The sequence below is a fragment of the Lepisma saccharinum genome, chromosome 7 (genome assembly GCF_977018435.1).
Source record: "Lepisma saccharinum chromosome 7, izLepSacc3.1, whole genome shotgun sequence".
In the NCBI taxonomy this organism is placed as follows: Eukaryota; Metazoa; Arthropoda; class Insecta; order Zygentoma; family Lepismatidae; genus Lepisma; species Lepisma saccharinum.
This window is the reverse complement of record NC_139235.1, coordinates 4,399,145-4,423,542: the sequence shown is the minus strand read 5'-3', so window position 1 is coordinate 4,423,542 and position 24,398 is coordinate 4,399,145. Positions and strand designations below refer to the sequence as shown.

The 24,398-nt window shown below is 39.9% G+C and overlaps 1 protein-coding gene across 1 annotated transcript; it reads right to left on the bottom strand.

Annotated features, from left to right (window-relative positions):
* Positions 1-21,679, bottom strand: LOC145990115 (carbohydrate sulfotransferase 1-like). The gene is made up of 3 exons (XM_083125771.1): positions 21,620-21,679; positions 10,074-10,191; positions 1-2,223 (listed from the first exon to the last, which is right to left on the bottom strand). Exons 1-3 carry the CDS (start codon positions 21,620-21,622, stop codon positions 794-796), a joined length of 1,551 nt encoding a protein of 516 aa, XP_082981897.1. The 5' UTR covers positions 21,623-21,679; the 3' UTR covers positions 1-793.
* Between the last annotated feature and the right edge of the window lie 2,719 nt (positions 21,680-24,398).

Sequence of the window (24,398 nt, the reverse complement as noted above, 5' to 3'; positions counted from 1 at the left end):
ATAATCTTCAAGTTATACAGTTTTAGTTTCGTGCAGGACTTTATGCACTCCCTGTATGTACAAATATGGAAAATAAAAGCTGAATTTTTTGAGTCTACATGCCATGATGCGCAAAAATAAATATAATACTTCAGCTTCATACATAAATATAAATATGTATTGACATATAAATCCGTTCCCCAGTCATAACAAATTTTGGAAACTCCATATCGTCTGATCAAAGCAGTGTAGGTTCTCCCATAACATACATAAAAGAAAAAAAAATCAATTCAATTGTTCAGCCTTACATGAAACTGCCACATGTGAAGTGCATCATAAATGTTGCTTGAGAAGAGAAGGCTTTTATATAACTTTGGCAAACATGAGGTTAAACAAAACCTTGCCGAAATACATATCAGAGGATTACCATTAACAAATGGAGATACAAGAAGTTTGCAAATATTAACTGGGATGGATGCAAAGTTCACGACAAAGGGTTAAAATTATTAGCTCTGAGGCCATTACAGAGTAACTGTATCGTACCAGTATACCACACTGGTACCAAGTTATAAAAAGTATATATAAACATCTTACAAAGGCTTAACAATTAATGTATTAAAAATCACAAGAGTAGAGAGCTCAGTTTCAGAATTAACTACAAAAATAACAAATAACATTTCTCTTTTTATACAAAAAACAATATTTGTACTACAATATTGGAAGGCACATTATCACCTATGTTTTTCTAGCTTCTCACTAAAATGGCGCAACACATACGTGTGCTTGTACTTTACACATAATTTGTACTTAAAATCTAATAAAGCTTATATTCATACGAAAGAGGCAACAGAATATCCTGAGAATTCAAATCTGTCTCGTTGTTTAACAGCTTGTAACCAAACTCTGAGATAATAGTTTTGCATACTTTTTGAATATGCACAATATCTTTCCATAGTAATTTTTCTTTCCATCGAGTCAATTGCTTGTAACTTTTCCTTTTTGTACTCCATGGAGTATCGATATTGTCATTTGTATGAGATTCTATGTACTGTGCAACGTTTGGATGAAAAGGGAGACCAATCTTTTTAAACAAATGTTTAGAAACGTTGTACGGTTCACGGGAGAGATCTTCGTAACGTAATACCGTGAACTGTTGAGAGAACTTTTTCATGAGCTGCAGTGCTGCTTCGTAATCCTCTTTCAAATCTGTGCACAAAATCGACGGATCATTGCATTCGCGGCTGTCACACCAGTTCACAGAATACTTCCTAGATGATATAGTGGCACGAGGATCCCTTACTAAATATATGACATGCACGTTCAAGGATGGGTCTTCAAGCAGAGATTTAAATTCCCTTAACCTTAAGCGAACAACTTTCATCACCTGATACGGATACAAACTGCACATATGCTGAAGAAATACCGGACTGTAGCAAATACTTACGGGGTACTCTCTGCTGTGGCAAGCTTTCCACAATCTAGTATTTCTCGAGATCATCTCGGGATACTGCTGAGCATTGTGAATGTATCTGCTGAGCGAGTGATACTCGCAATGTAAAAGTTTCGAGATCATCCTCAAAGAATCGCGGGCAGCTGCATTGTCTCTAACTTGCCTTATGCCGTATGCTAGAAGTGGTTCGTAATGAGTGAACACACCTGGGGAAGAGGCTAAAAGTTCACCGAGAAAAGTGCTTCCACTTCTCCAAGTTGTTACTATAATTACCTGGATCTTCCTAATCAGATCAAGCTTTTCTTCATTACCATTCCCCCAATGCTTAAACTGCTCGTCGACAATCATCCTGAGAGTCTTATTGGTCAGCTCTTCTAGCAAATTCACGACAGCTTCCCTCAACCCGCTTTTGATTTCTTCCACCATGAGTGCGTGCTTTTCTTCTGGCGTGTCCAGCTTGTTAATAGCTGCCTGCAAATTTTTCCATGCGTCTTCACTTACCTGGAAAATGCTGCCGCTCCCTTTCACAATATCCTTGTCAGAAGTGTAATTGGAGCGAGTGATGCTTTCGTTAAGAAATTGTAAAATTACCTTGTGAACTTCGTTTGGCTTAGCAACAGTGGGGAAGTCTTCTGCGGTTTCAACCATGAGCTTCTGCAACTCTGCCAAAACATTTGATTTTATCACGTCCGATTTATTTACATCATCTTCTGAATCTTGTCTGTAAGCCCTTAAGGACGAAGTCCCTACAACAGCAAGGGACTTCACTCCAGCTTGAGGAATGCCAAAGCAACCTATTTATAAAAAAATAATAATAAAAAAGGTAAATAATATATGCATCATAGCATTAGCAATTTGAAAACAAATAACAAACTTGACACAACCCCGATGGACATTTTAAAAATTTTCCACATGTCTCATATTATTTCTCTTGCAGTTTACAACAAGCACATCAACAAATTTGATGTAACATTTCGAGAGAATTCTTTATTATTAATCAAACTAAGAAAAAATGTCTGATGAAGGAAGCATGTGTTCTCCCAAAACATTACATCAAAATATCTTTACGTGCCTGTAAGAACCGTAACAGGGTTGCAACGCATCTGAAAAACCTGGAAAACAGGGAAATGTCATCTGGAATTTACGTGCACTTGGGAGTCTGCAAGAGAAAAAGTTGCAAAATGAACATTCATTTCCACTTTCGGATTCGGTTCACGTGATTCCACTCTTCAAAAAGATTCAGTTCAGAAACTTCTTCCTCTCGCCCTTAGATTCTGTCTAGTAAAAAATTATGGTTCCTTGGAATTTCAGTCCCATATAGACTCATAGGTAATATAAGTTTCTTTCTCTTTTATACTAGGTATTAGAAAGAATATCAAAGTAAAAGTTGCAGTCCCACTATACTGATTGAAAACTAAAGTAGGTTGACAATATGATCATATTTATCATAAAGGTTGGGAAAGAAGAGACTATTGTCTATTAATTTACAGTTCTTGGTCTTGTTGAAATTTACATTTTGGTGTAGCAAGAATGCAAATTTTGTTAGCAATTATAACACTAGTACAATTTTATGTTTGATGCCGACTGTAATTTTACTTATTCGTACTTTCACCTGTTTTTGTGCATTTAGAATCAAATTTGCTTTAAAAAAAAGTGGTGAAAATGAATATTCATAATAATTAACGAAGATGTATACTTAATAGAAAAACACACGGTTCAAAAGCAAAAATCATGATAATACATGTGTCTGGAAAAAAATCATATTTGGAGTGGAAAACCTGAAAATGTCAGGGAATTTCATAATCAAAAAATCGTAGCAACCCTAAGTAAACTGCAAGAGAAATTATTCTACAATGCAAGCAATACGTGCGTACAAGAAAAATGTCTTCATACATGTGTAGCGACAGCCACCGAAAGCCGCTGACTTTTGCTGCCACCTAACGGGGGGAGAAGGAACCGCCTTACCAGACGCGAGGTGATTTGACCCCTGGAAGCAGGGGTGAAAGACTGGGGACGAAAAAGAGAGAGAGGGAGATTTTAGGCATCGTGAGGACAACGATGGGAGCGGTCTCCTTCGGTATTACTCTGTGTTTGTAGTGTAGCTGTAGTGTTCATCTAGAATAAACAAGAAGGTAAGCCAACATCCTTTGATTTGGTGATTATTCCCCAAACAGGTGACCCCGACGTGATCTCTTTTTTTTGGGGGCCGTGAATTGTGATTGCCCCCTTTGCGTACCATACCAGCCGGATCGAACAAGTGCACGCTAGACGACGTGCCCAATCCCCCCTTTGTTCTGCACACACCAACTACACCGCGATGACAGAGGAACTTCAAGCGCACTCGACCAACTCAGGCGGGAAAACGAGCAACTCAGACAGCAAGCACTTCAACCGAGGACTCCAGCAATGCACGCAGTACAATCGCAACAGGACTCCGTACATCGAGTGAGTGTGAAGCTCCCCCCATTCTGGCCCGAGGACATGGAATTGTGGTTCTCCCAAGTGGAGGCCCAGTTCACCATCGCCCACATCACCCGGGAGGAGACGAAGTTCGCATACGTCGTGGGACAGTTAGAAGGTCGGTACGCGTTCGAAGTGAGACACATTATACGTACACCACCGGCAACTGACCCTTACACCCGGCTGCGGACAGAACTCACGCGAAGATTTTCCCTGTCTGAAAATCAACGATTGCGGCAGATCCTGATGGAAGAAGAAATGGGCAGTCGCAAACCGTCCCAGTTCCTACGTCACCTCCAGTTACCCGCAGGCACCACTCCCATGCGTGACGACTTGCTGCGTACGTTGTGGCTCCAACGCCTGCCCGCTCAGGTTCAAGCGATTCTGCAGATGCAGTCTTCGGAACTTCCGCTGGACCAACTTGCCACGCATGCTCACCCCCGCGACAAGCAACATCGCCGCACAGTCCGTTTCGCCCAACCCGTCGGCTATCTGCGCGACCGCGACGCCACTCGCGCCCGCCTCCGACACGGTTCGGCTTCTTCAGCACGTCGAGGAGCTAACTCGCCAAGTCGCGTCCCTGCAAAGCGACTTTCGCGCCTTCCGCGGCCGCTCGCAATCGCGTGACCGTACCAGCCCGCGCCGCTACGGCCGCAGATCGCCGTCAAGAGGAAGAGATGAGGGAATATGCTGGTATCACCGCCGCTTCGGTGACCAGGATCAGAGGTGCAACGACCCATGCAGGTACGTGCCCGCGACAACATACACCAACGGCAGCCGCTAGTCGCGGCAAACGGCTGCCGGCCTGGTGGAAGCCGCCTTTACGTGACCGACCGCTATAGCCACCACCGCTTCCTCGTCGACACAGGCTCGGATATTTGTTGTTTCCCGAGACGTTTGCTCCCGGACCGACCGACTACGTGCTTAGTGCTGCAAACGACTTGACGATCAAGACGTACGGAATTCTGCCCCTCTGCCTCAAACTCGGCCTGCGTCGCGAGTTTTCCTGGCATTTCGTCGTCGTGGACGTTTCCGTGCCCATCATCGGATCGGACTTCCTGGACCACTTCGAGCTGCTACCGGATTGTCGCAACAAGCGCCTGCTCGACGGACGAACGGGACTCTCGGCACCCTGCCAGCCAACGAACACCACGCAACCCAGCATCAAGGCCTTGTCGGACGATTCTTCATACAGCGACGTCCTAGCCGATTTCCCGACGCTCACGCGTCCCGCCGGCATGCCGCGAGAAGTGCGTCACTCCACGGTTCACTACATCCGGACCACCCCGGGCCCCCCCGTGTCCAGCCGACCTCGCCGCCTCGCTCCAGATCGCCTACAAATAGCCAAGGTCGAATTCGACTCCATGTTGTGCGAAGGCACTGCACGTCGCTCCGACAGCCCCTGGTCTTCGCCGCTGCACATGGTACCCAAGAAAACGGAGGGCTGGAGACCGTGCGGGAACTACCGTGGTGTCAATGCCCGGACGATTCCCGACAGCTATCCAGTGAGGCACATCCACGATTTCAGCAACCACCTCCACGGATGCACCGTCTTCTCGGTCATCGACTTGGTCAAGGCGTACACACAAATTCCTGTCAACCCAGACGACATCCCGAAGACAGCGATCACCATGCCATTCGGGTTGTTCGAGTTCCCATATATGACCTTCGGACTACGCAATGCCGGGCAGACGTTCCAGCGTTTCATCGACAAAGTGCTCTCAGGACTGGATTTCTGCTTTCCATTCATCGACGATATACTCATCTCATCACGCAACCACGAGGAACACCGCGAACACCTACGCGCCCTCTTCGGACGTCTCTCGGACCACGGCATCCTGATTAACACCCAGAAGTGTGTGATTGGGACCCCCTCCGTCACGTTCCTTGGGTATGAAGTCTCCGCTGCCGGCACACGACCGCTTCCCGACCGCATCGCAGACCTACAGGACTTCAAACGACCAGCCACGGCTCGCGGCGTGCGTCGCTTCCTCGGCATGATCAACTTCTACCGTTGTTTCCTGCCATCCTCTGCCGAACACAAAGCTCCTCTGCATGCTGCCGTCACCACCCTCCGAGGATCCCAGCCATTCCCATGGACGCCGGACCTAGAACAAGCTTTCGAGGCCTGCAAGACCAGCCTTGCCAACGCCACGCTCCTGGCCCATCCGCATCCCGAAGCCCCGCTGGGACTTTTCACCGATGCCTTCGCCACCTCCGTCGGTGCATGCCTGCAACAGCTCGCCAACGGCTCGTGGCAACCCCTCGCCTTTTTCTCCCGGAAACTCACCACCAAGCAGACCGAGTGGCCACCGTACTACCGCGAACTTCTCGCAGTCTACGCAGCCGTTCAGCACTTTCGTCACATCCTGGAAGCGCAACACTGCACCATATACGTGGATCACTAGCCCATCACCTACGCCTTCCAGCAGCGGCGTGACAAACTACCTCCAGTGCAACTCAACCAACTTTCCTTCATTGCTCAGTTCACCACGGACATCCGCTACATTGAAGGCACCTCTAACGTGGTGGCGGACGTGCTATCGCGGGTGGACGCAGTTCGCGGGAACACCCCCTCCCCCAATCTGTGCTCCCTCGCCTCCGCCCAAGAAGAGGACGATGAGCTCCGTGAGCTCCTGAACGGCGATTGCGATCTCCACCTCCAGCTCATGGACATACCTGGCACCGAAGTCAAGCTCTACTGCGACACCTCCACCGCGAAACCCCGTCCATATGCACCCGCCCGGCTCCGAGCTCCATCGCACCACCAGCTACCACCCGTGCGCCAACGGCATGGTCGAGCGCTTTCACCGCCACCTCAAGGCAGCACTCATGTGCCACCCTGGCTCCACCTGGATAGAAACCCTGCCCCTCGTGCTCCTTGGGATTCGCGCAACCATCAAAGATGATCTCGCAGCATCGCCTGCCGAACTGGTGTATGGCGAACCTCTCCGACTCCCAGGAGAGCTCATCGTGCCACCAACAGCCACCCGGATGGAAGACCCTTCCGACCTGATTTCCAGACTTCGGCAACACATGGCTCGCCTCCGACCACAATCCGGTTCCCGTCACAATCAACCCAGCACCTTCGTCTTCAAGGACCTGTCAACCTGCACCCACGTCTTTCTCCGTGACGACTCCGTATGAGGCAGCCTCCAACCACCGTATTCCGGACCACACCAAGTTATAAGCAAAAACGGCAAGACCTTCACCCTGCGTCTCAACGGTCGTGAGACCCGCGTCAGCATTGACCAGGTCAAACCAGCCTACACCTGGACGGAGGACGTCCCACCAACCAAGGATTCCTCAGAGACACCAACGCACCCCCCCACCAACCAACCACCATCGGCGCAACGTCAAGAGAGTCCGTCACCAAAAGGTGACTACGTCACCCGTTCTGGTTGACGCGTAACATTTCGCCTCCCACACAAGGTGTAACCCTTTTTCTCCGTGGGGGGCTGGTGTAGCGACAGCCACCGAAAGCCGCTGACTTTTGCTGCCACCTAACGGGGGGAGAAGGAACTGCCTTACCAGACGCGAGGTGATTTGACCCCTGGAAGCAGGGGTGAAAGACTGGGGACGAAAAAGAGAGAGAGGGAGATTTTAGGCATCACGAGGCCAACGACGGGAGCAGTCTCCTTCGGTATTACTCAGTGTTTCCTTCGGTATTACTCAGTGTTTGTAGTGTAGCTGTAGTGTTCATCTAGAATAAACAAGAAGGTAAGCCAACATCCTTTGATTTGGTGATTATTCCCCAAACATGCATTAAATGCAGTTAGCATGAAACTCCTGGTGCAACCTCTTTTCAATGGTCAAGCTCTACCACACACTTCATAGTTGATGCTGCCTTTAACAGACCTGCATACTTCTACAAGGCATATTCGTAAAGTAAGTACCGTTTGCAAATATTGTCGCTACAGTCACGAACGTGTGAGTTTTCACTGACGTCCTTCATCTGTTAGTAAGCCACAGGCATGCGTGGGAGCAGATCATGCTTTTTCTTCGTAGTTTTCTGAAGGTTTGAAATGTTCAAGAAAATCATTTGGCCCACCGACTGTGAAGTCCGGTCTGTGATTAGTTTTCTCAATGCAAGAAACATGAAAACGGTAGATATCCACCGTCAACTGTGTGAGGTCTATGGGGAGGGTGCAATGAGTGAAGGGATGGTGAGGAAATGGGTCCGGATGTTTAAAGAAGGTCGTGAGACAGTTCACGATAAACCAAGGAGCGGTCGGCCATCTGTAGTGACCAAGGAATTGGTGTGTGCGGTCGACACGGAAATTCATGAAAACAGACACTTCACAATATCGTTGTCACGAAATTGTGACAGATCGCCTGGAATATCGAAAATTGTGCTCAAGGTGGTGCCAAAAAACCTGACAGAGGAACACAAAAACAAAAGGTCTGCCCGTCACAGGCAGGAACATTCTATGATGATGGGATACAAAAACTAGTGCCACGCTACGACAAATGCTTGAACAATGGTGGAAACTACGTAGAAAAGTAGTTTAAGGTCTGCAGAATGCAATGCACATAGAAAAAGGTACGAAACTATTTTACTTTATTTTTTACACCCTTTCGGTACTTTCTTTCCGAGTACATCTTTGCCAGGAAACTCACTCATTACAAACACAGTGATGGGACAATGAACTTTTGGGTTCAACTGGAAATTTAATCCAGGAAAATTTGCAGGATGAAAAAAACCATCATGTTATGCATAGGGACTCTGATTTTTCACAAGCACAATAATACAGAAAAATTGTAATTACTCCGAAATAGTGTTTGTAATTGTGCAATTTAGAACACATTTTTCACCCACGTGAAATCACGAAATAATGTAAATTTTATGTAATATGTGAATTGAGGCCTTTTAGCGAATTTCAACACATTTTGCACTAAAACAATAAAAAATATCATGATAATTCAACATTATTTTGCGTTAGGCTTAAAAAACAAAATGCTCCACATTTATGCCATGCATGAATTACTTCCAGCAATCACACAAAACCATGTGTAAATGATTTGACGGAAATTATGTTATTTTTGGCACAAAAACATGGAATATAGCTTACTCAAATTCAGTTCCAATGTATCAAACTGTCATGAAATGACATAGGCCATGTGACCTACAATTTAAAATACGAGTTTAAAAGCACAATAAAGTAAAATTTTAGTGTATTTACCAGAAAAGTGTGCGAAATAAAAACATAAATTTTGATCAAATTAATACTGAAAAGTTAAATAAAAAAAATAACACAAAATTTGGATATTGCTGCCTTGGCAGCAATCCACATTGATCAAACTCGATGTATTTGAAAGAAACAAAATGCTTAGTAAGTTACCACTGCAAGACAAATCACATTTGCGTCATTCAACGAAAAATGGTCGTACTCCATGTAAATAAAAAAAGGAATCAATCTTGAAATTATTATTGCTTTTAAGTGCATTAAGCTTTAAATATTTGTGAATGCGTATACTTTGCATTATTCACGGTACTTTAGTATTATACGGACTACCTCATTTCAGACCATCTCTGGTAAAGCAGAAGAAACACTTATGAGATTTTGTTCAATATATGCTGTCGTCGTTATGTTAGGCAGGTCAGGTTTGGTTCTCTTAGCATTAAAATAAAGTCCCATAAGTGTAACAGATGGTCTGAAATGAGGTAGTCTGTATAATACTAAAGTGCATCACACACATAATGCATTCTCATTAATACTTTTCATGCATACAGGCTATGTCATCATACTCAAGTATTTTTCATTTGTTAGCAGATACCACAAAGTATACATAACAGTTCATTGTAATTATTTCAATCCAATTCTAGAATCTTACATTTTATGTGTGAATGTCACAGAGACACACTGGAATGCCCCATTAATATTTGACAAAATGTAAAAGTTATCTTAAGGTTTTTCTGATTTGGTCTAATTCACAAAAACTTCCATGCTACTTGCAGCAGGGTGCTACTACACCTTAGCTCAAAACGAAAGTAAAAGCCACATAAAGATACAAGAAAGTTGGTGTGTTATCATTCACTGAACAGTCCTTTTTATATATAAGATTTGTTTTCTTAGTTACATAGTTATTATATGAAAGATAATTTCATATTTGATAATACAATTGACAAGAATTGCATAATACATTCTAAAAAAAAACACATTGCAAAATAAAACTGACTTACCTTTTATATAATTATCCATTGGATTTGCAATCAAATATAAACAATAGAAGCACACAGCTCCTACACTTAGCATACTCAAAACCATCAACTTCCTTCCCTTCAGAGGTTTCATATTTATCTGTAAATAATGTAAAAAATGTTAGTCACACAGCATACAATATCATCCACACAATTCACCATGTGCTGAACAGAACAAATAATTACATAAACATTTTTCCCATCTCTTAGCAGCATGATCAAGGTAAAATCAGAAGAGTCAAAAACACATAGCCAGGGTGAAAGAAAGGTAAGGATGTCGAATCGACCCTTCTTCATAGAAATATGTTTGATACATCGTTGGAAAGGGTAGGAATCAAGGATCCCAGAAATGTAGGATTTAAGGTGAGGAAACAATTGGAAGTGGAAAAAAAGTAGTATTAATTGCCCCCCGATTCTGGGCTCCCTAGGGTAATTGACCTACCACCTCCTACCGCTACTGTGGCCCCGCCTCCACTCCGGCTACCAACCTTTTTCATTCCGATTTACTTCTACATTCATTCCCACGCTTCTATGATACTTAATTACTGTCACTTGTGAACGTAGAATATCTTGTCCATAAGAAGTGCGCATGCTTGCGTAAGGTAATTTTCAACATAAATAACTTTTTTCAAGTCCAAACAGTGCTCATTACTTTAAGAAAGGTTCAAATTTCATGTGACAATGATTTCCAAAATTCTACGATAATTAGTCTTTGGGTAAATGTCTGTTATATCGGAGACACATTTTTACAGAAGAAACTACTTACGGAAATGAGTTTCTGTAGTATTTTGAAAGTTCGTGGAGGTATTTTCTCACAGTAGAATGCTGCACTACAAGAAATAAACAATTTTGATATTATAAACTTGCATTTTGTGCAAAGCGACATTATGCCGTTGTTTCCATTATGTACCAGCAGATGGCGCGAGCGTTGAAAGTCACGCGATCTCGCCAGTGTTTCCAAATGTGCCTTTTCTTACCAGATTTTTTTTTTAACTATGCTTACCTGACCTAACCTTGCCGGAAATGGTTCCTGAGGCTATCGTGAATGGTTCTTCGGGCTATCGGGAATGGTTTTTGGGGCTATCCATCAATGGTTTGTGATGACATAAAGAACACGAAAGTAGATATTTTTCGGTTAAGAAGGTTGAAACACTGCATACCCACTCCAAATCGACAAAACACAAGCACGACGTGCGATGATCCACAGCTGTGCGTGCCATATTGTATGTTCCGCAACGGAAGAAAGGACTCAAAAGAATTACTCGTAATGTGAAAAATTGAAGTTATTTCCGTGTAAAAAGCATAATGGCGCCTTCAACTATGTTCCGCAATACACAATTGGGGTAACATTATCGTATGAGGGAAACGGATTCCTTCAAATTTACAAGAGAAAGTACTTACGGAAATCATTTTCTTTAGCGTTGTGGAAGTTCCTGAATGTAGATTTGATCCATTTTAATGTGAATGCATGTTGTTTTCCGCGAAAATCTCTGTCCGACACGCTGTTTCTGCTCCTGCCATTTGCTTTCTGCACGAGAGTGCAATGTTCCGTGTGTTAAGATGATGCAACCCCGTAGCCAGTGTTTCAGCCTCGCCGTGTTTTCACTAGAACATGACGTGTCGAGTATTTTTAATTTTTTTTTTTAACTATGCTTGCCTAACCTAACTTAACCTTACAGAAAATGGTTTTTGGGGCTAACATTAATGGTTTTTGGGGCTAACGTCAATGGTTTGCGATGTATTAGCATAATTTCAAATCCGGGCACGAAAGTAGATATTTTCCGGTGAACGAGGTTGCAACATTGCATAAATCGACAAAACACTCTCAGAACGTCCCCTAAACCAGTACGCTATCACGGCCATAATGTGTTACAGATTCGAAATAACAAGTAACAGTAAGTACTCGTAAATAGAAAAAATAGACATTACCTTAGTTCACCTTAAGAAATGTTCCACATTCCAAAATATTACGTTAGCAATGTAAAGAAGTCCGAAATATATGATTCGTAGGTGTTTCCCTCATACGATAATAGTACCATTTTTTCTTTGTATTTATGCTAATGGAACCTAACCTAACCACGTAGGCATTCCTCGTCTGACGTCAATATTCAAGGTTGCAAGAGTGTTGTGCGTAAAGGAAGAGCATTAACGAATTGCGAAAGAAAGACGGTTCCGAATTGCTGTGTATGGACAATGAACGTGGTAAATCGCAAGGTTATTTGGTACTATTATCGCATGAGGGAAACACCTACGAATCATATATTTCGGACTTCTTTACATTGCTAACGTAATATTTTGGAATGCGGAACATTTCTTAAGGTGAACTAATGCATTTCTAACCAAGATAATGTCTATTTTTTCTATTTACGAGTACTTACTGTTACTTGTTGTTTCGAATTTGTAACACATTATGGCCGTGATAGCGTACTGGTTTAGGGGACGTTCTGAGAGTGTTTTGTCGATTTATGCAATGTTGCAACCTCGTTCACCGGAAAATATCTACTTTCGTGCCCGGATTTGAAATTATGCTAATACATCGCAAACCATTGACGTTAGCCCCACAAACCATTGATGTTAGCCCCAAAAACCATTCACGTTAGCCCCAAAAACCATTCGTTAGCCCCAAAAACCATTCGTTAGCCCCAAAAACCATTTTCCGTAAGGTTAGGTTAGGTTAAGTTAGGTTAGGCAAGCATAGTTAAAAAAAAAATTAAAAATACTCGACACGTCTAGTGAAAACACGGCGAGGCTGAAACACTGGCTATGGGGTTGCATCATCTTAACACACGGAACATTGCACTCTCGTGCAGAAAGCAAATGGCAGGAGCAGAAACAGCATGTCGGACAGAGATTTTTGCAGAAAACAACACGCATTCACGTTAAAATGGATCAAATCTATATTCGGGAACTTCCACAACGCTAAAGAAAATGATTTCCATAAGTACTTTCTCCTGTAAATTTGAAGGAATCCGTTTCCCTCATACGATAATGTTACCGAAAAAATAATATTTTCGCTAAGAGACGCGTTACCTTTGTATTGCCTAACATGAAAAAGGTCTCCTGTGACGTCAGAACACAATGTTGCTAGAGTGTTGTGCGATAAGTGTTAATGCTCTTCCTTTACGCACAACAATCTTGCAACCTTGAATATTGACGTCAGACGAGGAATGCCTACGTGGTTAGGTTAGGCCTGTTAGGTTAGGTTCCATTAGCATAAATACAAAGAAAAATTAATATTTTCGCTAAGAGACGCGTTACCTTGTATTGCCTAACATGAAAAAGTTTCCTGTGACGTCAGAACACAATGTTGCTAGATTGTTAATGCTCTTCCTTTATTTAGGCCAGTATTCATAGTCGTTTCTCAAGAAAGGAAAGCGTCTTGAGACCTCTCTTAAGACGCCATGCTGTTTCATAAACGTATCTCAAGATACTAGCCAAGAGACGGTTTACTTCACCATCTTGGATAAGAACAGTCTGTGCCAAGAGACACTTTTGGCGTTTCATAGTTCTCTCTCAAGATCCATCTTAAGATTTGCTGTTTCATAGACACTTCTTGGCAGCGTAAGAGCGATATTCGGTCTCTTAAGATCCTGTATTCGCCAAGAGAACGAAACTGGTCTCTTGAGATACCGAATGTTCTCTTGAGAAAATAAAAATGGACGTTGCAGTTAGAAACTATGATGAAGAGGATGGATATTTTGAAGATTTTCTCATTGCAACAGCTGTTTTGTCCAGTTTTTATGCCTCAGTTTTGCATCAGGTATGTAAATTGAACTACTCTCTACGTAATTATCTTAGTTTGAGGAAACATAAAGCTTGTTAATTGGTTGTACTGCCTCTCTTTCTTCGGTTTATTGATTCATAAAGAAAAGTGTAATCCTGTATTATAATAATATTGCTTCTGCATGAACATTATTTGATTCTGAGTAGTGCATCGATTTCTTACTCATTTGTGTAGCAAAATAATGGAATACAATAGGATTTCGGTGCCGTTAACCCAATGTACTCCCTCGAGAATTGTTTTGTTTTCTTTTTAATGGACAGATTTCGATGTTTTACGTAATATTAAATTGGTTCCAACTCGCGGAAAACACAAATAACGGATGTATTTGATTCCAAAGTATGACCGGCGTAAGTTAAAACCTTCCATCTACGGTTACTTTCGCCGCCTTTTATTAGTAAAAAACCGTTTATGTGCACACAAAAAGAGCGAAAGAACACGTCAACTCCAAACCTAACACTCCTAACTTAACGACCAAAAATTTTAGCTCCTGTTGTGGAATGTCGTGCTGGGTGCTATATTCACTTGCACGAAGCCCTCAGGCTGTTTCACAGTAAGGTAACAGACGTACTTTATTTCACAATGACACATCTGTGCGAGCTAAAAATAGTGAAAAACCTCAACATTTAACATAAACCATGCAAGGCATTTACTTTCTTGAGGGAGTACAGATTGTTAAGGGTACCTAGTATTTCTATTTTGGGCAACTACTGGCACAATGTGGTGAGACCAGATATATCTTTCACACATTTTCAATGTATGTATGTCAAATTACTCACACTAACTTGGGAAAATAAACAAGACAATAACAGTTAATCGAACTACCTAACCTGTGCACTATAGAAGTTTCTGATTGTTTTTAGACACACAAATGGAATACCTAACTGCCCTCCCTAACATGCAGTGCAAAAGATAGAATACAAGAAAATATTTGTGTCTTAAAAATAAATTTCCACAGTGACAAATCACGAGACCTGGTGAAAATAGCCCCAAAGCTTGGTTCATCACCTGGTGAATGAAGGTAGTCGCTGATTTTATTTTATTACTACAGTATATATGATTACACAAAAATATATGATTTAACATGAACATATTTGAACAAGCATAATTGTGAAATCATGAATATTTCTCTTCTATTTTCCATTCCAAAGGTGTACACAGATAATTTTTATTTGACATAAATTAATATAGGTCCAAACTCTGCTTTTGTAATTTCGATATTCTCATAGTACACACATGCATTTACATAAATCATATTCTACATGTGCCTATAAGCAATTACTGAACAGGTTTTCTGATGAGAATAATTTTACCATCCTGCTCGTGTGCACTTATGCAAGTAGTTTAGGCAGGTATGTAGCAATTGTTTAGATTTGAATAATACTGAAAAACTTTTACAAACACAGTTATTTTCATGTTATTAACTTCAGAAAAGAGTATTTTCTGCATTTCAAAATGCACAAGATATGGACATTTTAATAATCAGGTATGCGTATTGGGTTAATTTGTGTTTAGGCATTAATTTATGTGGAATGAATTTTCTTTACAACTTTCCATGTTCTTATTTTAAATTGTGAGATCAGTCTTAAGGATATTTTGTTGTTATTTTTTCAGGTAGTGCAGGTCCAAAAAGTGAGTTCTTGACTTCGTGGCTAGATGGGCAGGAAGTATTTATGATAATTCGATATTCCAAAGGACAAGATGCAATTCTTCATGGCAAGGGATATTCAGCTCAGCTCGACCATACCTCTACAGTCCATTCCAAGACCCACCAACTGATCCTGAAAGAGGTACAACTATGCCCATGCTCAGCAGAGGAATGTTGTGGAGAGTACTTTTGGGATATGGAAGCGACGTTTTCCACGTTTGTCCAGAAGACTTGGAAACAGTTCGAGACATTGTTATCGCGTGTGCAGTTTTCCACAATATGGGTATCATATACAGTGGCGATGTTGAAATTTTTAAGGAACCTCAGATATCATGTCTGTAGAAATAGAGCATACACGTGTGCATCGTAACAATGGTGAGCTGCAAAGGAGCTTCTTGTGAATAGACTGTTCATATGAATATAACAATGTGGTCAGCTTATACTTTGCCAAAGACTATTCACTCAGTTTTCAATGTTTCTATTTTTCTCTCGCACACAATTTTCTGCATCAGCATGTGTGTGTGACAGTGAATTATAGTGGTAGGAATCCTAGTTTTATGAGATGCCACCTGGGTATCTCTTCGTTTGATTTTTATTGTGAACGCTGTTTTAGCATTTTCCATGACGTTAAATTCGTATTCATCCAAGTGCTATGTGCATTGATACTATTGATTGATACTAAGAATATCAAAAAGTTATCCTGCAAAACTGTATTTTCCTTAAAACCATGCATTTTACTACATGGTTTTAATGTCACCAAAAACATGTCTATTTTGTATACGTGGACAACATAATTTCATTTAACTTATGTTCTTTCCCCTTTTTTTTAGAGTCAAAGAAAATAATGAAATGTGACCTTCCTTTATGTATGACCAGTGAACAAGATTATTCTCAAAATAAATTAGTGCTTTACCTGTAAATTAGTTTTGATTTTTATTTATTACACAGTTTAATGTTTCTCAGTGATGTCCATGTGTCTAGTAAAATTAACTTCTCAGTGATGTCCATGTGTCTAGGAAAATTAACTATCTTAATCCCTTTGGTTATTTTATGAATTTGTGCCGGACCCTGTGGCTGAGTGGTTAGCACATTGCACTGCGACGCCAAGGGTCCCGGGTTCGAATCCCGCTCGGGCTCGGTTGTTTGTGAATGTCCATTCAACAATTTCATCACTCATCCCCATCTTCGCAAATTAGCCAAGAGGCACAAAACGCGAAGTAAAGTAAACTAAATCAATCAATCAATTTTATGAATTTGTATCATGTGGATATTCTTGGAAGCCATGGGAGGGAGTATGTATGCACCATGTGCACACATGCACAGACAATCGATAAAAAAGTAACATAAAAATCTGTGGTATCACACCAAAAATTATTTACAACAGGAATTATATACTTTCAACTATTCAGTATAGCCTGGTACAGTTGAGAGAGTTACTGAGGTAAGTAAGTGCATCAAATTCTCTTGATATCATTCATTAATGGGAAAAGGCCTGATGATAGTGTACCATCAAGCTAATGTTACTCTAATTGACTGGGTAAAAAATATATACTCCTTATACGATTTGAAAAATAATGAGTAACTTATGCAAGAGAAATATTCATAGGAAGCAATTGAAGGTCTCTGTGTGTAAAACATGCTAAGTGACACCTTGGTCATTTCCGAGTTCATTATGAAAAAAATATTATTAGAAGCTATACTGTAGATAAATTGTTTTTGTGTTGTGTTTACCAATTTCAGAAGGCTTCACCGAGTCCAATGCAAATTGTATGACATGGCAATTTCACTCTAAAATTGAAGGATGGCACATTTTACTTTGTAACTCAAAAATACCAAAATGTCACTTACCATGTTTTCCACCCAAGCCCTTCAATTGATCATAGCTCGCTGGAACATTTTATTGTGACCATGGACTCTCACTTTGTTTCTATAGCCTATGGTACAGCGTAAATGAGCAAAGGCAGAGAGGCTGTGATTAGGGAGTGGGATAAATTAGTTTGGTAATGTTTGTGCATCTCCTCATATGTGAGAATCCCATAATCTTGTACCTTCTGTTTTATGATGGAATAAAAAACACACCCAGTGTATTGTTATACATTTTTGCATTAAACTTTGATACATCTCAGATATTCATTAAATGACAGTAGATTTATTTTGTCTTCTGTCAAAAGTTTAGCTCTTAACATATTCTGAATATTTGATGTCCTTTGCTATACACTCATTTTGTGCATAAATGCCAGGCTATAATCGCTCCGCATATCTTGTTCACGTGTATTGTAACCACCCATTTGAAATTCCAACTTCTAGATGTTACGCTTTCTTCGTTGATGAATTTTACTTGTACTTGTGTCAAATTATGTCATTGCATTTCGCTTATACTCTTGAGAATAGGAGTGAACAATTTATATGCACATTGTGGAAATTCATTATGAGTATTCCGCTTGGGATTTCGAATCCATAGAAGTAGTTTTGGTACTAATCTGATATTCCCCGGACAGATTTTTTCATTTTTACAGAAGAAACTACTTAACGGTAATAAGTTCCTGTAGCATTGTTTAACATCTGGAAGGTGTTTTGTGTGATGTGGGAATGTTTCATAGCGGAAATTCAACCATTGACACACAGCCCCATGAACGATTCCCGGTAAGGTTAGGTTAGGTAGGGTCACGTTTAGGTTACAATAGTTAAAAATTGGTTTCGAAAGAAATATGGTTAGCCCCACGAACCATCGACACATAGCCCCACAAACCATTTGCGGAAACGTACGTTCTTCAGTTACAAAAACACTTTTATTAAAAAAAATACAATTACTTTGATCAAAAAAACGTGAATGAATTAAAGTACGTTCCGCGAAGCAGATAGGGTAAATACAAATGTCAAAAATTGACAAAACGAAGAAGTTATAGGTGTCCGGGGAATATCAGATATTTACTGTTTTTTAGTTTCTTTCATGATTTCTTCTATTTTATGTATGTGGAAAGAGGACATCAAGTAGATTTCAGGAAAAAAATTGTAAATATTAACAAAGTGAACAACATCTGTTCTATGGTTTTCTGAAAAGAACATGACAATGTGCAGGTAAGTTTGGACTAGATAGCCCTTTCTCATTTGTTGCAAATTGATACTTGGGTAGAAAATGGAGAAGCATCCCAGTATTAGACTGATGTAAGGAAATTATGTTCAAACAGATTGATGCTACAGTGAAAGAGTGGTAAGGTTGGTAACCTTCAAGTTCATAAGATTCCTCAAATGCATGCCTGCAGCTGTAAATGCCCATTTTGCTCAACTAAAACTTTTTTTTTATCTTATGCTTATGGATATATATTCACAAATGAATTGATTTTTCTAATATATAATGTATCAAATTTGTGTCCCAAAAAAGTTGAATTGAAATGGTTCTCGCACATATCAATGCAGCGATGTCCGTTGAACCATAGAAACTGCAGGCTCTTAGTGCTAACAGTGTTGGACACGTTCCATGTACATATTTACTCCAGGCTGTCTACCAGTCAAGATAGTCAAGAAATCATGCTTGTGGTCAAGAATGTTTGCTATTTTTTTTTACAGTGTAGCGAGTTAAAATGTTATATACCTGTCCTGGGATTTAATAATATTGAATATTTGAAAATTTAAATTATATTGTGTTTAAAATTTGTTTACTTTGGTTCTTAAGAATTACATTTTTGTATGCATAAAGTTTTGTAAAAATATTACAACGTAATGTGGCCATTCCCAATCTAAGATGATATCTGGAGCATTAATTTTTACATGCATTAATAATTAAAGCAAGTCAAGCACAGCTTCAGTTTTCATCTTCACTGGCCTTCTGGTAAGGGTTTTTCATTGAATAAAAATATCTAAATTTGCAACTATGCCTAAGTAGTGAACGATTAAATAAGGTTAAGAAAAAGGGAAGAAAGATCAAGAATTTTGGATTTGTTATTTTGGTAGACACCCTGTACTCGGTTGATTAAAAATCTGTTTTGCAACGTGAATTGACAATGATAATGGATTTGAAAAACAGATGTAAAGACCTTCAAAGCAAGACCAAAATTGTATTTGTAGGACTACAATACTATAAGAGAAGTAGTTTCGCAAAAAATGATAAGAATAGTTTTTTTGACAAATTTTAAAAATCTGAAAATTAAGAATTGTTTAAAACCTTCCTGGTTGCACCATAATAAAATTTCATTAGAATCGACCACCCATTTCTTTTTTATAGAATTTCAAAGAGAGCGATCGTATGCAAAAAAAAAAAGAGGGGACACTTTTTTCTCAAGACAAAAAAAATTGCGTAGCATAGATTAACGCAGAATTGAGTACGCTGAGTTTTGATGTAACTCGTTTCTATGTAGACTAATTACTGGTTAATTTTTAATTTGAATCCAAACTCGAGTATCTATAAGTTTTAATCCGTGAGTAGATAATTATTTTGTTGTTCTTGTTTCTCTTTCATCAACGTATATGAACAACAAAACATGAAGCTACAGCACAGCGCCTGCTGTGAATTTACGTCTTGACTGCACACCGCTGCGTGATTTTCTTTTCTTTTACTACCAACATACAACCCTATCGCTAACCCAAGAAAAACATACAAAGCCAGGAAAGTAATTCATCTTCTGTAACAAAATCATCACTTATCGAAATAAATGTACTTTTACGACTCTGTTCATAACTTCACGTAATTTATTAATGTATTTCAAAATGTGTTTTGTTGTTTCTTTTGACAATTTCTCTTGCAGTTCTTTTAAGTTGGTATCACTTCAGGCAATCGTATCTCAGGATCGTCGTCTTGGCGAAGAGAAAGTTTCTTTCCTTGGGAAGTGAGGCTCTTAGCCAAGAGTTTCTCAAGATACGACTATGAAACGACACTGTCTCAAGACGAGATTACCTTCCCAAGATCGTCTTGGCTAAGAATCTCTTACACAGTGTCTTGAGATTTAACTATGAATACGGCCCTTACACCAATCTTGCAACCTTGAATATTGACGTCAGATGAGGAATGCCTACGTGGTTAGGTTAGGTTCCATTAGCATAAATACAAAGAAAAATTAATATTTTCGCTAAGAGACGCGTTACCTTGTATTGCCTAACATGAAAAAGGTCTCTCCTGTGACGTCAGAACACAATGTTGCTACAGTGTTGTGCGATCAGTGACAACAATTCGGGGGAAATGGCTTGTTCCGTGGAGCTGCTGTTCTTATGGTAGGGTTACGTTACGTTAAGAAAACATAGTTTATTTCGTTTTTTTTTATCGATTTCCATACTTGACCGCCAATTACTACATGCAGATTCGTGATTAGGAGGTCTCAATTAGTGAGTAGGCGAAATTTCATAGCAATTGGAGAGTGTTCCGGTACTGTAAACGCGTTCCAAAAAAAATTTAAAAAACGTGGTTATAGTGAAAACACGGCGAAGCTGAAACACTAGCTACGGGGTTGAATCATCTTAACACACGGAACATTGCACTCTCATGCAGAAAGCAAATGGCGGGAGCAGAAACAGCGTGTCGGACAGAGATTTTTGCAGAAAGCAACACGCATTCACGTTAAAATGGATCAAATCTATATTCGGGAACTTCCACAACGCTAAAGAAAATGATTTCCGTAAGTACTTTCTCCTGTAAATTTGAAGGAATCCGTTTCCCTCATACGATAATGTTACCCAATCCTTTACATATATTACAAGAAAATCTAAGTGACACTGGATTTTCTGTCTGACAAGTATGGACATACAGAAAAGGAGAACCGATTTGTTCCTTTGGTATGCATATTTACTTGTCATTAAAGAAACCCGGGTTTCGATCTCCGGTGGAGGCACATTGCTTCAGATCATAGTTTAAACTGTAGGCACGGTCCAGATTAATCTATCTGAGCATAAAGTGGTCTTAAATAAACGAAACTTTGACAAAATGTTGGCTAAAACTTCTCACCGTAAAGGTTGCACATAGACCTTCAGATTGCGTTCGTATCACATCACTATACAAACATGTTCCACTTGCATAAAGAATGGCTCTGCACATTATCTTCTTTAATTCAAAGAAAACGAAGGATGACGACAATTCTATTTCATAATTTTGTTAAAATTATCCCAACTTACCATAATTTAAATTCAACCACCTTCTATTTTGTTGATGTTGTTGACAGTGACAAGCCAAACTTTTCCCTCCTTCTTGTCAAAACATTTCCTTAACGTGGGGTACGGAACGGGACAAAATATCGAATTCCTCACACTATTTTCCCCTCGAGTTGTTGTTTCTGCTCTTCTGAAATACAAACCTGTTAATTTCAAGAAACTTCAGAAAACATCGTGAACTAACAACTTTCTAAACGCGGCAATTTAGAATTTCCAGACTGTTCGGATTCCCGAAAATCATTTCACGAAGACTGGATCGCGAGGAGATTTTTTCGATTACATTACGGTTACGGTTTCGACTTTTCGGGATCCTGGATACTCCTAAAATAAATAATATAAATAAAACCTCTCGACATTCAGCTCGCCGATTTTTAAATCTTTGGCTTTGAAATTTTAATAAAAGATGTTTGGGATTTTCCAAGACTTCGGTAATTTTCCGTTTCCGCAAATTCAGATTGCCGGCACGAATAGTTACGTTTCACGAAAGTATCGGTTGATAACTTCGTCGTTTTGCAATCAAGGAGTCCAGGAGTGGTCCAGTCCCGATTAGCCTATATGCAATTCCCCCCCACCCCTAGAAATCAAGATGAAAATATTCCGCAGAACACGTCGGCAGTAATGGGGCTGGCCTGTTGGTCATGGGCGTCGCCATTCATTTTTGTAGGGGAGCCAGTCCGTTGAAAAAAACTTCAGTAATACAGTGGGATCCATAAGTATTGCTCAGCAGATTCTCCATGACTATTTTCATTGTTTTTTTATCATCATCATCATCATACGTATTTTTACATATACTGGTTCAGAGGTTGTAAGCAGATTGTTTGGTGTTTTGTGTCAGTTCTTGTGCATAAAACAAAGGGAATAAATGTGGTGATCGACAATTTGCTTGGCAATACTTATGGATGCCATGGTACAAATAATAACAATAATAATGGTTATTAAATAATAACTATCCGGAACAAACAAAAATCAATATATTTTATTCCAAATTTACAATCATTATTATATGATCCTTGGAGATCTTCCTACTGTAACCACCACCACAAATGAGGTGAATATCTAGTGCAAATTAATATTTAATTCAGTTAGTGTAGTGAAATGCATATTACCTTTTATGGAATGGACTGTACTCAAGGAAAAAGAATTGAAAGCTAGGGAAAATTTTTGTGCAATCTCTCATATAAAACTCCCACTTTTTGAATTTTGAAAACTACAGATCCATTAATTTTTTTGGTATTAAATTGTAAAATATGAAAACAACCCGTATTTTGCACTCACTCCCAGTGTCCATGCTGTTAGTGGTGTTCTGCTTGAAATAGTAATGGGATGGAAACATGTTACCTTATCATTTCAATGAGCTCCTACATTGCCTTCTAAGTTTCCTTTGTTTACAAATTCATCTTAATTTCACCATTTTACCCAAATAGCCATGCCCTTCAAGTTAAGACTTGGACCTTTGGCTGATACAACGGCAGCTGTTTGAAAATTTTCTTTCCCTTTGAAAAACCATTATGATATCCCAAAATAAAATTTAAAATAAAATAAAATGGATGTGCTTAGAATTCCCTCTAGAGCATGTTACCTGATATTATAAATACTTTAATAGCTTGCATAGCCACGAAACTGTTGAGAATATACGAAACAGCAAAGCAAACCACACATTCACGTGAATGCTTTATAGGGAATTCTAAACTTGTAATTTTTCAGATTTTGGAATATCATAGTGGCTTTTCAAAAGGAAAGAAAAATTCATAAACAGCTGTCCTGGTGTCGGCCAAAAGTCCAGCCGAGCCTTAAAATGTTCATTTCAAGTCATATGCTCACTGCTTTCTTTCGTGGCACTACAGCCCAGGAAGGAACTTGGCCTTGCTTGAGATTCTGCCATTCACCTCATCTGGCAGCTACAGCTTTCCAGTTCCTAGACCCAGATCTTGCGGCATCTTTTTCAACTTGCTTGTCCCACCTCAACTTTGGTCTTTCTTTACGTCTACACTGCTGATAAACCAACTTTTTCATACACAAATTGCTGGAAAATTAGAACTTGTCAAGACTTCAGTTTTTGTTTTACTTGCATGTCTGCATTGATGCTTCATTTCTATTATATCTAATTAAAAAAATAATAAGTATATACAATAAATAAGAATTGTTGTGGTAAACCAGGTCAAATTTTCAGAATACACCACTGAGATGTACAAGTGTTAAATGGCTGAAGAACCAGCATGTATTCAACTCAAAATAAGCTCAAACCTCTGAATCTCCTCAATCTTATAAAACATGTTTCTGTAGTAGCTGGGACTTCTTAAATTTTACAGCCTCAGAAAAAAAATGAAATGCTAAAATGTGCTTTACACCCTGTTTGCCTATGAGGCATGACACTCAAAATTTATGGAGAGCAGACATCTGATTGGTCTGGTAAGTGAATAGGTACATTTCTAACCAATCAAAAACCTAATATGAGTGTCACAGCATCATATATCGAGCTGTACTGTATGTTTTAGAACTAGGAATTGCCAATTCCTTAATCCTCACTGCCACATTCAGGATCTTGCAAGCTTTGTCGAGAACAATTTACAATTTAATGACTTTTATATATTCAATCTTTAGCACAATAAAACATCTTCGACAACAAGGATAGACAGTGGTTTTTACTTATATTTGTGCGCATAGCGATCTCAATAATTACCACGATACAGTACATGCAAATGCAAAAAAAGCAAGAACCCAGGAACATGTAATTGGTGCAAAA

Bases quoted from the DNA above. Each gene is read 5' to 3' on its own strand.
- LOC145990115 (XM_083125771.1), bottom strand. The intron at 2,224-10,073 runs GTAAGTCAGTTT...TTTTATAAATAG, and splicing joins AATGGATAATTATATAAAAG to GTTGCTTTGGCATTCCTCAA.